Here is a 13,384-nt window from a genome sequence, read left to right on the forward strand (position 1 = left end):
TTTTTACTGCATATTTTTTGTGCCTTTTTCCATTATTTTGAAAGGACAGTAAAGAGTTACTGGACACTTTTAAAAAGTGGAGATTTTTGCATGTGCTTAAAGGGTTTTGCAGCAAAAGACAAATGTGTTAAATTCCATTTGACTAATAACTAAAGGGATATTTGTATAAAAATATAGCATTTTAATTACTGACTAATAAACTTTTTATTGCTATTAAAGTGAAATTACTTAACCTAAACTTAAGAAAAAAATGGTCGTTAACAAGGTCAGATTTACTTCGAAAATTTTACATCTGAGCTCTTATATATTAGATTTTATATATACTGATAGCTTTACTTTTATACATCTACCAAAAGTTTTAGTTGTAGACACCTTTAAAGTACTTATAGTGCCAGTGTGCGTGACAGAGAAATCATGAATGCTAAATGGGAATTTTGGTTTGGATTTCAATCCTAAACAGTAATGGATTAACAAGCCTAACACAGCAGCTTTCTCCCATTTATTATGGTGCAAGATTTTTTTTGTCCTGTTTAAGGTTTTTTACTGCATATTTTTTGTGCCGTTTTCCATTATTTTGAAAAGAACAGTAAAGAGTTACTGGACACTTTTAAAAAGTGGAGATTTTTGCATGTGCTTAGAGGGTTTTGCAGTAAAAGACAAATTTGTTAAATTCCATTTGACTTATGACTAAAGGGATATTTGTATAAAAAATATAGCATTTTAATTACTGACTAATAACCTTTTAATTGCTATTAAAGTGAAATTACTTAACCTAAACTTTTTAAAAAAAAATGGTCGTTAACAAGAAAACAGGTCAGTTTTGTTCGATAATTTTGCATCTGAGCTCTTATAGATTTTATATATACTGATAGCTTTACTTTTATACATCTACCAGAAGTTTTAGTTGTAGACACCTTTAAAGTACTTATAGTGCCAGTGTGCGTGACAGAGAAATCATGAATGCTAAATGGGAATTTTGGTTTGGATTTCAATCCTACGCAGTAATGGATTAACAAGCCTTACACAGCAGCTTTCTCCCATTTATTACAGAAATCTAGACAGACACAATGAAAGGTAAACTAAAAGAGAAAGTATATACAAACATGCACAAACTTGGTTTGAGCAAAACTCGCCATGACACGAAAACGATATTGCCTGGAACTGCTGGCCTTGATTTCTGACAGGCCAGTCAGTGCCAGCTTCGTGGGAGTGCAGATGTTTTGCTGAAAGAGGGAGTATGACAAGCAAGGGCATTGGTTTAGTTTGAACATGAAGGGGGAGTGGAAGTATCATTTCTACATATTTTTTAATCGTTGTTGTTGTGATTGCTAGTTTTTTTAATTATGGGGGGTACTTCCCACCCAAAAAATTACCCGCTTAATGAAGAGATTAATAGGAATGGAATGGTGGGAAAAGTGCTTTTGGGAGTCGCTTGGACTTCCCAACTCTTGAGTAACTATGAGAATATTAACTGAGTGGGCTTAAAGACAATCTGGCCTGGTTGTTGTCAAACATCTGGAATTCCTGGGTGGGAACAGCAAGCCGCCCTGGGACACAACACAGCTGGGAATAAGGCCGCCAGTGGGCAGGAAGTGACATCATCCATGCTGAAACAGCTGCAAAAATCCAGTTGTTTCCAGTACAGTCTGTTTGATTCATGTGCACTTCTCCCAGCATACATGAGAACACGAGGACCCACACCCAAAGCTGTAACTTCTTCTGCTGTACAAGAGTGTCATCTTGTGGTCAGCTAAAGTAAATTTACTTGTATTTATACCTTTGACTTTATGTGTGTGTTGTAAATATAGGCCTATTGCTCCATCTGTAGGACAAACTGTATATAACACTGGACTACAAGTCTTACGAGTTTTGTAAAGGAAAATTAAGTTCTGAGTGTTAATTGGCTCCAGTTTCCATGATATATAGCTTCAGGTCAAAATTGCATTAAAAAATAATTTTGTGCGTTTATGATATTTTTTGTGCAAAATATGATATAACAATGAGAAGGGTGTCATACCAATCATTCTAAGTGTATCGTTTAATATATATATATATATATATATATATATATATATATATATATATATATATATATATATGTTTGAAGTGGATAAAAAAGTTAGTTTTCCAAGAAGGGCATTGTTAAAAATCTTAAGAAAACTTTTATGAAAGGAATTTTTATATAGCTTACATTTGAACAGAATTAAGGCAAAAAAGGGTTTATTAAGATAACATAATGTAGGTTTATTAGTTTGTGTAATACATGTGAGAATGAGTGGAGTTGTTTATAAATAAAAATATTAAACTTTTAGGCAAAATTTTTAAATTAAATTATAACTACATTAAATGATTTTTATTTTACATTCGATTTACAAACTATTTCATTAATGTCAACGTATGAATGTTTTACTATTAGTTAATAAAATAATCTATTCAAATGAAGAGAGAATTGTCACCCCTAAGGCAAAAAGAAAAGTGGTACAACCCATTGGTTGTGTTTGTCCGCAGAACAAGGGGGTGCACAAATCCTAATTCCTTTAAATCGGTTTAGGATTCGCATTTTCTTGACTTCCACTGCATATATTCCCATTTGATAATACATTTTTCGTGTACTCCCAATATCATCTTCGTATGACTCGATGCGTAAACAAAAGCGAATAACTTCACAAGCACCCTTCACCCCGACCATTAAACTAGTGGTAGCGTCCATCTTACCCGCGTTTCCGCGCGAAAAAGCGGCCCGCGCGTATTTCCCAGCTGCTAGCAAGAACCCATAAAGCCCGTCGAGCCTCATCAGCGCGCGCTGCTGTTGGCACTGTCAGATATTATTAACTGCTTTTATCTGTCGTCGTTTTAAATCGTGTTTTTAAATAGTCATTTTTATTTGATCAAATTCTAGCTTGAAATGCCTACCAGGACCTTATTGTCTCTGCCAGAGGATGTCAAGGAACGGTACGGTGTTGTATTTACCTTCCTGCAACTATAACGGAATGTAATGTATTGTTGGTGCGCGCGCGCGATTATTTATATGTTAATCCAATGGCCGCCGCTGAATTGTGTACTGTTTGGCTATATATGTCGATTTGTTTTTTAAGCATTTTAGCTCATTTGTTAATATTGTTAGCATTTAGCCGTGCTACAAATGCTCTAGACGCCATCGCCTCGCATTTAATGTGTTTAACGGGCAATGGGTGTTTTTGTTGCGATGATTCTGAAGATCCTCGCAGGTGTCAGTCTGACTGGATTTGGCGCCAATTACTCATGTGTCCATAGGAAGCCATGCACGCCTCCTCTCTCTGTTCAATCACTCACATCAGTCATTAAACAAACAAGATTATTCGTGCATCTAACGCGTTTACATTTGTAGTTTACTCACAAAACAACCTTAAGTAACGTTACTGTTAATAAAAACAAACACACGAGATGTAGCTGGATGTGCGTGCACTCTCTTGGAGTGTTCATGCTAACATCATCAACATGAAACATAACCGCGCTATCAACGTTTCATGTTATACATAATACAAACGTCAACTTCAAACTTTAAGGCTTTTGTCATTTTAATAATCATTTAAATGTATAAAAAACGTTTTTGTGACCGTGTACCTTCATGTTTCCAGGCTTCAGGTACTGGATGAAGGTGGAGAGGACATATCAGATGAGGTGAACCTTTTTGTTTTATTGCAGCTTTGGAAATTATCTTTGTAGGGAAGACTGACACAAAATGTATACATTTAACCCTATGCACCCTTTTCTACAACCCTAATTTTAGGTATTTAAGCATAAACCTTTAAATCAATAATGTATTAGTTTTGAGGACAAAGTTCTGTCATTTTGGACTGGCACTTACAACTACATGCTAAATTAATGCATGTAAACATGCTCCTATACACCAGCATAAAGCACAACTTTATTTTAACTTATTGGTTTGCTTTCGGCTAACAATTGTTGTCGCTGTGTAGGAGTGTGTGAAGGAAAAACTCAAGATACTGCAGAAGTTCCTGCTCACTGAAACTCGAGACCAGCTCAAAATCCTTGAGGACAAGTTGAAGAGCTCTGAGCTGACCGCTGTGAGTTACATACACCATTGTGCGTTCACCTCCAGATGTCTGACTGGCTCTCAAACGGGTGTGCTTTTTTGTTTAGGATGTCTACACGTCAGAGGTAAAGGCAGTGTTGAAGAAAGCTCTTGCAGTTGGTAAGGAGGATGGAGTGGAGCAGAATGGACATTCAAATGGTATTTCTGAAAACGGATCTCATAAAGACAATGATGAGCAAGGAGCCATGGATACTCAGGAAGATGCTATGAAGTCTCCCAGCGCCCCGAAGGGAAGGGGCCGTCGCAGTAAAGCAGAATCTGAATCCAAGAGTGAGGGTTTTGATGGTTTACAACAGATCTGTCTTTGCGCTGTACTTGTGAATGTAACTATATCGGTAGCCATGTTTCCATCCCCCTATTTTTATGCACATTTTGTGGTATCGCATTAAAACGCTGAATGGAAACATTTTTAAAATGTGCATAAATGTATGTGCTTAACTGAGTTTGTTAATTTCTTATTCGAAAAGAAGACATGCACATGAACTGCATTGAAGACACATTTACAGAATGAACATCAAAAAAGATGTAATTTTGGTCAATCTGAAATGTCTTATCCAAAGTAAGGCTGGACGATGTATCGGGTGGAATTGTCATGTGGATGAATCACCTGCGATATTGCCTAGCGTAGTTCACAGACCAGCTCCGTGTAGTAAATGCCTCTCCATCTGAAAGCAGGTGATGGTGATTTACTACTAATGGGCTTTACTGGTGAGATGTGCATAAGTTTCATGCAATAAATCGCCCAGCCATACATCTAATTTGTTCGGCAAAATGACCTTCCAGAACTGCATTACCGAACAGCAGGCTGCTTTTGTCTCCCGAATGCAAGATGACGAGGGGTTTATTACACATAATTTATTATAGACAAAGAGGCCCACAGCAAATTCCATTTTTCTACTGCAGCAATCTTTTTTACATTTGGCCCCAGTTTATGAGGAAGTGATGCATTTGTGCTGCTTGACTCACTGGATGAAAACGCCTTTTTTTTTTTTCACAAATATTTTATATTTTGCTTACAAGTTTAATTCGCAACTTCTGATGGAAACACTTTTCTCCTTGCAGAATCTCCTGCCAGTTCCAGGGTTACACGCAACTCTGGGAAACAGCCAACTATCATGTCAATGTTCTCAAGAGTGTAAGTAAACATCCGAATAGTGCGCAAATGTGCATTTATATAAGGGTGCCTTCACTTTAAATAATACTTTTGTTCCCTCCAAAAGCCCGAAGCGCAAGTCTGATGAACTGAATGGCGAAACAGAAAATGGTAGTGCAGAAGTTAAGGCCGTTATTGAAGAAGTTAAAGAAGACGTAAGATTTATTTCTGAACGATTCATGTCCTACTTAAGTCTATGGAAGTAATATTAAATGATGCTTTTCCTTTTAAGGTCCATGAAGAGAAGCGCTTAAAAACTGAGGCTGAGAAGTGAGTTTTTATATAGTGTCATACTTAAAAGCTTTTTCAATGAGTTGTATTGGGTTAATATTTCCTGTCTGTTTCCTCTCCCAGTCCTGAATCTGAAAGTTCCACTAATGGGAAGATCAAGCCTGTGTCGACTGTCAAGGTAACGCACTATGTTTTGTTCTTTGTTTGTGCTGATGAAATAATTGAAACAATGTAAGTTTTAATCTGTTATTTTCTTTTAGACACCTCCACCAAAATGTCCTGACTGCAGGCAATTTCTGGATGATTCAGACCTCAAGTTCTTCCAGGGAGATCCTGATGATGCAGTAAGTTTCTTGATCCTAAAATTTTGCCATGAAAATCATATTTAGTAGGACAAGTTTTTATATAAAACATTTTCTGGCTTCTGTAGTTGTTTAATTGGTGGACAGATTTTATTGTGCTTCTGTAACACTTTGTAACATTGTATTTTTGTTAGCTTGATGAACCAGAGATGTTGACAGATGAGCGTCTCTCCCTATTCGATGCGAATGAGGATGGTTTTGAAAGTTATGAAGACCTGCCCCAGCACAAGATTACCAACTTCAGGTAATTGGGAAGAAGGATTTCTCTGCTGCTGCTGTAGTCAAGTTTTGTCGGTCCTGACGCTATGCCAACTGTCCTTATTCACAGTGTTTATGACAAGCGTGGGCACCTGTGTCCATTTGACTCTGGCCTTATCGAGAAAAATGTGGAACTGTACTTCAGTTGTGTCGTTAAGCCCATTTACGATGACAACCCATGCTTGGACGGTATGTTCTGTTGGACTGCTAATCTGTGTTTGTATTGGTAAAGTGCCATATGTGATTGATTGCTTATGTTTTGTTTTCTTCAGGTGGTGTTCCTGCCAAAAAGCTTGGACCCATTAATGCTTGGTGGATCACTGGTTTTGATGGAGGGGAGAAGGCTTTAATTGGCTTCACTACAGGTAACATTTTCATAACGTTTCTATCTCTAAACTCATCCTAGTTTCTGTTCGACTTTGCAATCTAATCCATCTAATTTTTTCACAGCCTTCGCTGACTACATCCTAATGGACCCCAGTGAGGAGTACTCTCGCATCTTTGCTTTGATGCAAGAGAAGATCTATATGAGCAAGATTGTGGTTGAATTTCTACAGAAGACCCAGGATGTAACCTATGAAGACCTGCTGAACAAAATTGAGGTAAGATGAAGATGTGGCTCTACACTCCAGTAATAAATTAATCTTGATTTCAGCAGTTTTGACCAAATCCCCCATTTCTTAGACGACCGTTCCACCTGCTGGGCTGAACTTTAACCGATTCACTGAAGACACACTACTGCGCCATGCCCAGTTTGTGGTGGAGCAAGTGGAGAGTTACGATGAGGCTGGAGACTCGGACGAGCAGCCCATTATTGTCACTCCGTGTATGCGAGACTTAATCAAGTTGGCTGGTGTCACATTGGGCAAGAGGTGAGTTTACAAGAGAAAAGTGGTTGACTAAATATAATGACTGGTGCAGAAGGCAAGTGTGAAGGGTTAATTCATGTCCTTATCAGTTGATGTCAATATTGTGTTTATGCTGTAGCCACTAAACATTTTGTATGGATGTTAAGGGTTTCTGTGTACGTGCACAGCCTTGCAAATTATATAATTTATTTGATTTGTACATGCACAGACTTTAGACAAAATGCAATGCATTTCCTGGGCTACATACTATATTCTCCTGTAGGCACATGCGTGACCTACATGTAAAATGTATGCAACGTTTCAAAAATCTTGTGGTTCTGATGACAAAAGTTGCGCTAAATGCGGACCCAATATAAAATGATACTTCGGCTTTTAGTATTCTGGTCCTGGTGCTTGTTCTCTTGTGTACTCATGTTTCTAATGTTCCTCTAACCTTTCCAAACGCAGCAGGCAGCTGTACTGGTATGTAAAACCTGATGTTTATGCAGAGTTTGTGGTTTGGTTTTTCCCATTTAAGCTAACCGTGTAAGCCAAGTTAGTGGCACACTACAAAACTGTCTGCAAGGCGTGGGTGATGAGCGAACATTTTCCATAGCTTTTTCATACCTCCTGGGTAACAGATGTTCACTTGGGTTCCCATTGCTTGAATTTACAAGCGGCACATTTGGAGAAACCACATGAAGTGTTTATACAAAAAAAGACATTGAGCTCTACAGACAACTCTGAAAGAACTAAATCTCGACACAAACTATTTTGAAACCAAGTTGCATCACCCCGTCTTTAACAAAATGCCAGCCTGAACTTCACTGACCTTGCACGTAATCCAAGCATGGCTCCATTTCATTGTGGCTGATAGTTGGCTCTCTTACTTGTGTATTTGTGGCACTAGTTGCATAATTTCTTCGTTTTTGATCTTTAGGAGGGCAGCCAGAAGACAGGCCATACGTCACCCCACAAAGATCGAAAAGGACAACAAGGGTCCCACCAAAGCTACCACCACTAAACTGGTCTACACGATCTTCGACACATTCTTCTCTGATCAGATTGACCAGAACAATAAGGAAGGAGGTGGTATCAAGAGGCAGCGCTGTGGTGTCTGTGAGGTAAGATGACCAAGATGTATATCTGTCAATGCTCTAATGCATAAAAAATGAGGGTGATGGACCTACTATACTTACGTTTTTAAGGTATGTCAAGCTCCAGACTGCGGCAAGTGCTCCGCCTGTAAGGACATGATCAAGTTTGGAGGCAGTGGCAGAAGTAAACAGGCCTGTCAGAAGAGAAGGTAATGGTTCACTGAAAGTCACCTCTGGCAGATAAGAGCTTAAGCTTAAAATTAAATGGATGTCTTGTCTATGCACAGATGTCCTAACCTGGCAGTGAAGGAAGCTGAGGACGATGAGAATGTCGATGAGGAAGATGTCTTGCCGCTTTTTAAGGAAAGTAAGAAAACGTCACAGACCAAGAAGAAAAAGCAGACCAAGAATAAGCTTAGCTGGGTGGGAGAGCCCGTCAAGGTATGTGCGCTCTTATCTCAATGAGAGACTTGATGTCAATGTTCAGGATTGACAGTATTGATCCTGATTTTGCAGACCGAGGGAAGGAAGAAGTACTACATGAAAGTGCGTGTGGAGAATGAGGTCGTGGAAGTGGGAGACTGTGTGTCTGTCAGTCCTGATGACCCATCTCATCCTCTCTACTTGGCCAGGTATACTTTAACAAAGCGTTCTCTGGGGATTTGTAGCAAAAGCGCCCTCCGTGAAAATGCCTTTTTGTTGTCCCAGCTTAGTTCAGTGCTGAATAATGATCCAGTCTGTTTTAGCGAGGTGCACCCCAAAAAAGCCTTTTATTGCCATGATGGCTAATGCTTCTCTCTTAATTTGCAGGATTACAGCACTATGGGAGGACAGTGAGATGATGTTTCATGCCCATTGGTTTTGTCGTGGCACTGATACAGTTCTTGGAGAGTCATCTGACCCCCTTGAGCTCTTCATCGTGGATGAGTGCGAAGACATGCAGCTGAGTTTCGTCCAGGGCAAGGTCAACGTCATATACAAGGCACCGTCTGAAAACTGGTTCATGGAGGTACATGTGCTGATATCAAAGTTGTATTAATTATGTGCAAGCCTTGTTATGAACTACACTGAGTTTTAATATTTTTGTTTCAGGGCGGTATGGATGATGACATTAAAGTGGTCGAGGATGATGGCAAGAGCTTCTTTTATCAGCTTCGGTATGAAGGTGATTGTGCTCGCTTTGAAACCCCTCCGGAAGTCACACCATCTGAGGACTGTAAATACAAGTGAGTTGAGCAATCTGATGGCTTGTTGTTATTGTAGTGTCTTGAGTCATGGGTTTTTCAAAGATTTCAGTGTCTTTACTCCCACATGTTTTCATGCATTGACATTAAATATTTCATTTGCAGGTTCTGTGCCAGCTGCTTCAGGAATAAGGAGCGAGAAATGCAGGCTGTGCCTCAAGTGTTTGAACCGTTGGAGGATGAAGAGAGCGACTCTAAAGTTTTCTATGCATTGGCAAGCCTGAAGGGCGAGCAGTACAGAGTAGGAGACAGTGTCTTCCTACCACCTGATGCTTTTAATTTTGGGTATTTTTTCCGTCTTTACATATTACTAAAAATCTAATTTTTACATGTGACATAGCTGATAGTATGGCTTGCATTATCAGGAATTTAGCAGTTTTATTAAACCCAGGTTTTTTCCCATGCAGAGTTAAGGTGGCGAGCCCTGTGAAGCGTTCTCACAGGAAGGATGATGTCGATGAAGATCTTTACCCAGAATATTACAGGAAGTCCTCTGACTACATTAAAGGCTCAAACCTGGATGCACCCCAGCCGTTCCGCATCGGGCGCATCAAAGAAATTTTCTGCAGCAAGCGCAGCAATGGAAAGCCAGATGCATCTGAGATCAAACTGCGAGTTTATAAATTTTACAGGTGATTCATCTTCTCTTCTGCTTCATATAAGGAGCTCAAATGCAAAAATTGTTTAACGCTACCTCTGTCAAAATTAATGTCCGAATGCTCTCCGAAATTAAGCTTTATTGGCATAATCCAGCAAATTCCACAATGATTTTCGTCTTAAGTGCACGGCTAAAAATCCTCATTTACAAGAAAACTTGTCTTAAAAAATCTGAACTCCTCATATATCATCAAAGGCTGGTATTTCTGCTAGATGTACAACAAGGCTGTGCCAGTACTGACCTGTTGTTTCTCTCATAATGATTGTTTCTTTCAGACCAGAGAACACTCATAAGGGACCAAAGGGTGCTTACCACTCGGACATAAACCAGCTGTACTGGAGCGATGAGGAAGTGACCGTAAACATGGCTGAGGTCCTGGGCCGCTGTCGTGTGGAGTACGCAGAGGATCTGGTAGAAAGTATGCAGGACTATTCAAACAGAGGACCTGATTGCTTTTATTTCCTTGAGGTAGTTACTTTTGTCCCCTCTCCATTTTTATTTCTAGTTCTCATTGTAACTTTTTTTTTAATTGCCATAAATTAAAACTTCTTTAAATGGGTGGATGAGGAATGTGTTTTCCTTATTTTTTTTTTAGGCATACAATGCCAAGACTAAAAGCTTTGAGGATCCTCCCAATCATGCCCGATCAGCTGTAAATAAAGGCAAAGGGAAAGGCAAGGGCAAAGGTAAGTGTGTGTATGAAATATTAAGGTCTCTTGATCTCCGTGCAGGTTTGTGTGAAGTTACAGGACTGTCTCTCTGCAGGTAAAGGAAAAGGAAAAGCTGCTTCCCAGGAATCGCAGGACGTGGAGCCGCGAGAGCCTACAGTTCCCAAACTGCGCACACTGGATGTGTTCTCCGGTTGTGGTGGTCTGTCTGAAGGTTTCCATCAAGCAGGTAAGTCTATCTAATCTATTAAAATGACATGACCATATGTCAAGTGATTTATGTAAGAATGATATAGCTTGATAGATTACTGATATCATTAAACTAGACAAGCATTTCCATCTGTCATGTAAATGGCCCAAAAATGTGTCTCCTAAAAGTCATTTTGTTTCATTTCTCGACAGGCATCTCTGAAACCAATTGGGCCATTGAGATGTGGGACCCAGCTGCTCAAGCGTTCAGGTTGAACAACCCTGGCACCACGGTTTTCACAGAGGACTGCAACGTCCTTTTGAAATTGGTGATGTCTGGTGAGAAGACTAACTCTCTAGGACAGAAGCTGCCACAGAAGGGCGACGTAGAGATGCTGTGCGGTGGGCCACCATGCCAAGGTTTCAGTGGAATGAACCGATTTAACTCTCGCACATACTCCAAGTTCAAGAACTCTCTGGTCGTCTCCTATTTGAGGTCAGAAAAACCTTAATTGTAAAATGTTTTGCTCATTTGGTAACATTTGCTGTGAAGTAGTGCATAATTTGAATGTGTTACTCTACTATTTCAGTTACTGTGACTACTACAGACCCAAGTTCTTCCTGCTGGAAAACGTGAGGAACTTTGTGTCCTTTAAGCGCTCCATGGTCCTAAAGCTTACATTGCGCTGTCTGGTTCGCATGGGCTACCAGTGTACATTCGGTGTGCTACAGGCAAGTTAAAATGATTCATGCTTGTTTCTTTAAAAGTCACATGGTAGTAGCTGTTCTTGATGTTAATCCTGATTACTTCTGCAGGCAGGACAGTATGGTGTGGCCCAGACAAGACGCAGGGCCATCGTCCTTGCTGCTGCCCCAGGTGAAAAGCTTCCTCGCTATCCTGAACCACTTCACGTGTTCGCCCCAAGGGCTTGCTCTCTCAGTGTGGTGGTCGATGAGAAGAGATACGTCAGCAATGTCACCCGGTAAGCATTTTTGGATGTTTTGATTTTTGATGTTTTGCATTGGTCAAAAACTAATTAATTGCCTACTATTTTTCCAGTGGAAACGGAGGCATTTATCGCACCATCACTGTGCGGGACACCATGTCTGACCTTCCAGAAATCCGTAATGGAGCTGCTGCTCTTGAGATCTCTTATAACGGTGAGCCGCAGTCCTGGTTCCAGAGACACATTCGTGGCTCACAGTACCAGCCCATCCTCAGGGACCACATTTGCAAGGTCAGTTTCTCGATTCCGGATGCGTTTTTCCTGATCTTATTGAAAATGTTGTTTTAACTTAAAGTGTTTCTACCGTTTTAGGACATGAGTGCCCTTGTGGCTGCCCGCATGCGTCACATTCCTCTGGCGCCTGGTTCCGATTGGAGGGATTTGCCGAACATCGAGGTGCGGTTAAGGGACGGCACCACCACCAAAAAGCTGCGCTACACCCACTCCGACAAAAAGAATGGGCGCAGTGGCACTGGTGCTCTGCGAGGAGTGTGTTCCTGTGCTGAGGGTATGATTCATTCACATATTCTGTTTTGACTTTATCTGTACAGAAACTTACAGCTGCTCACAATCTCTACAATAGGAAAACCGTGTGACCCTGCCGACAGGCAATTCAACACACTGGTTCCCTGGTGTCTGCCTCACACGGGTAATCGCCATAACCACTGGGCTGGCCTGTACGGCCGACTGGAATGGGACGGTTTCTTTAGCACGACAGTTACCAATCCTGAGCCTATGGGAAAGCAGGTATTAATGCACCCAATGATTGACACCATGCACTTACTGGGGTAGCATAAGTATGAAGATTGGCAAGTCTTTGTTTTAATCCCTGTGTGTTTATTTTTAATCCCTGTGTGTTTATTTTTAGGGTCGTGTGTTGCACCCTGAACAGCACCGTGTGGTGAGTGTCAGGGAATGCGCTCGCTCCCAGGGCTTCCCAGACACCTATCGCTTCTTCGGCAATGTTTTAGACAAACACCGACAGGTATGATGCAGAACCTCGCCTTTCCTATTTTGTGTTTTTTTTTTTTTTTTTTTTTTTTAGCTGATGACTCCATGCTAATTTTTTGGTATATCCTTCATAAAGGTTGGAAATGCTGTGCCTCCGCCTCTTTCCAAAGCCATTGGACTGGAAATCAAGAAGTGTGTGATGGTGAGAATGAAAGAAAATGTTACAGGTAAATCATTTTGTATTTATACAAAACAACCACCAAATTAACTTATTTTTTTTAAGAATTCAGCTTCATTTTTGTTTTGTGTCTCCAGAGCCTGTGAAGCAGGAGAAGATGGAGGTTTGTGACTAAAGCTATCCTTTCTCCACAAAGCCACAAAATCATGCGTTTTGCTCGAGCACCTTGTGACTCAATAAATTCATTCCAATATTCTTAAGCTGGTTTGGAGCCCAGCCACTTCAGTGGCATTTTTATTGACCGTCTGTGCAGTGCCATTTATGTGATGTGTATCAATTTTTAAATGTGATTTTTGCAATATCCACTTTGATATAGTGGTGTAAATTCTATGTAGTTTTTATATGTTGTAATATTTCAAATAAAGCTCTTATCAAATGGTTTAA

At 40.2% G+C, this 13,384-nt stretch overlaps 1 protein-coding gene across 2 annotated transcripts; it reads left to right on the forward strand.

Moving 5' to 3' along the window:
- The first annotated feature begins 2,725 nt into the window (after window positions 1-2,725).
- dnmt1 (DNA (cytosine-5-)-methyltransferase 1) lies at window positions 2,726-13,384 on the forward strand. 2 transcript variants are annotated; one of them, XM_065250092.2, is made up of 35 exons: window positions 2,726-2,952; window positions 3,618-3,660; window positions 3,960-4,067; window positions 4,144-4,366; window positions 5,159-5,231; window positions 5,317-5,404; window positions 5,482-5,519; window positions 5,604-5,658; window positions 5,741-5,824; window positions 5,977-6,086; window positions 6,171-6,289; window positions 6,373-6,465; window positions 6,551-6,702; window positions 6,785-6,972; window positions 7,417-7,431; window positions 7,889-8,072; window positions 8,157-8,254; window positions 8,333-8,486; window positions 8,562-8,677; window positions 8,856-9,054; window positions 9,138-9,271; window positions 9,395-9,574; window positions 9,697-9,921; window positions 10,223-10,415; window positions 10,543-10,633; window positions 10,713-10,844; window positions 11,018-11,300; window positions 11,395-11,540; window positions 11,625-11,787; window positions 11,865-12,042; window positions 12,124-12,319; window positions 12,395-12,558; window positions 12,680-12,796; window positions 12,899-12,989; window positions 13,078-13,384. In XM_065250092.2, exons 1-35 carry the CDS (start codon window positions 2,906-2,908, stop codon window positions 13,113-13,115), a joined length of 4,518 nt encoding a protein of 1,505 aa, XP_065106164.1. In that variant the 5' UTR covers window positions 2,726-2,905; the 3' UTR covers window positions 13,116-13,384. The 2 variants fall into 2 exon arrangements, with proteins under 2 accessions (XP_065106164.1, XP_065106243.1); XM_065250171.2 differs by lacking the exon at window positions 7,417-7,431.

The sequence above is a fragment of the Paramisgurnus dabryanus genome, chromosome 3, assembly GCF_030506205.2.
Source record: "Paramisgurnus dabryanus chromosome 3, PD_genome_1.1, whole genome shotgun sequence".
NCBI lineage: Eukaryota > Metazoa > Chordata > Actinopteri > Cypriniformes > Cobitidae > Paramisgurnus > Paramisgurnus dabryanus.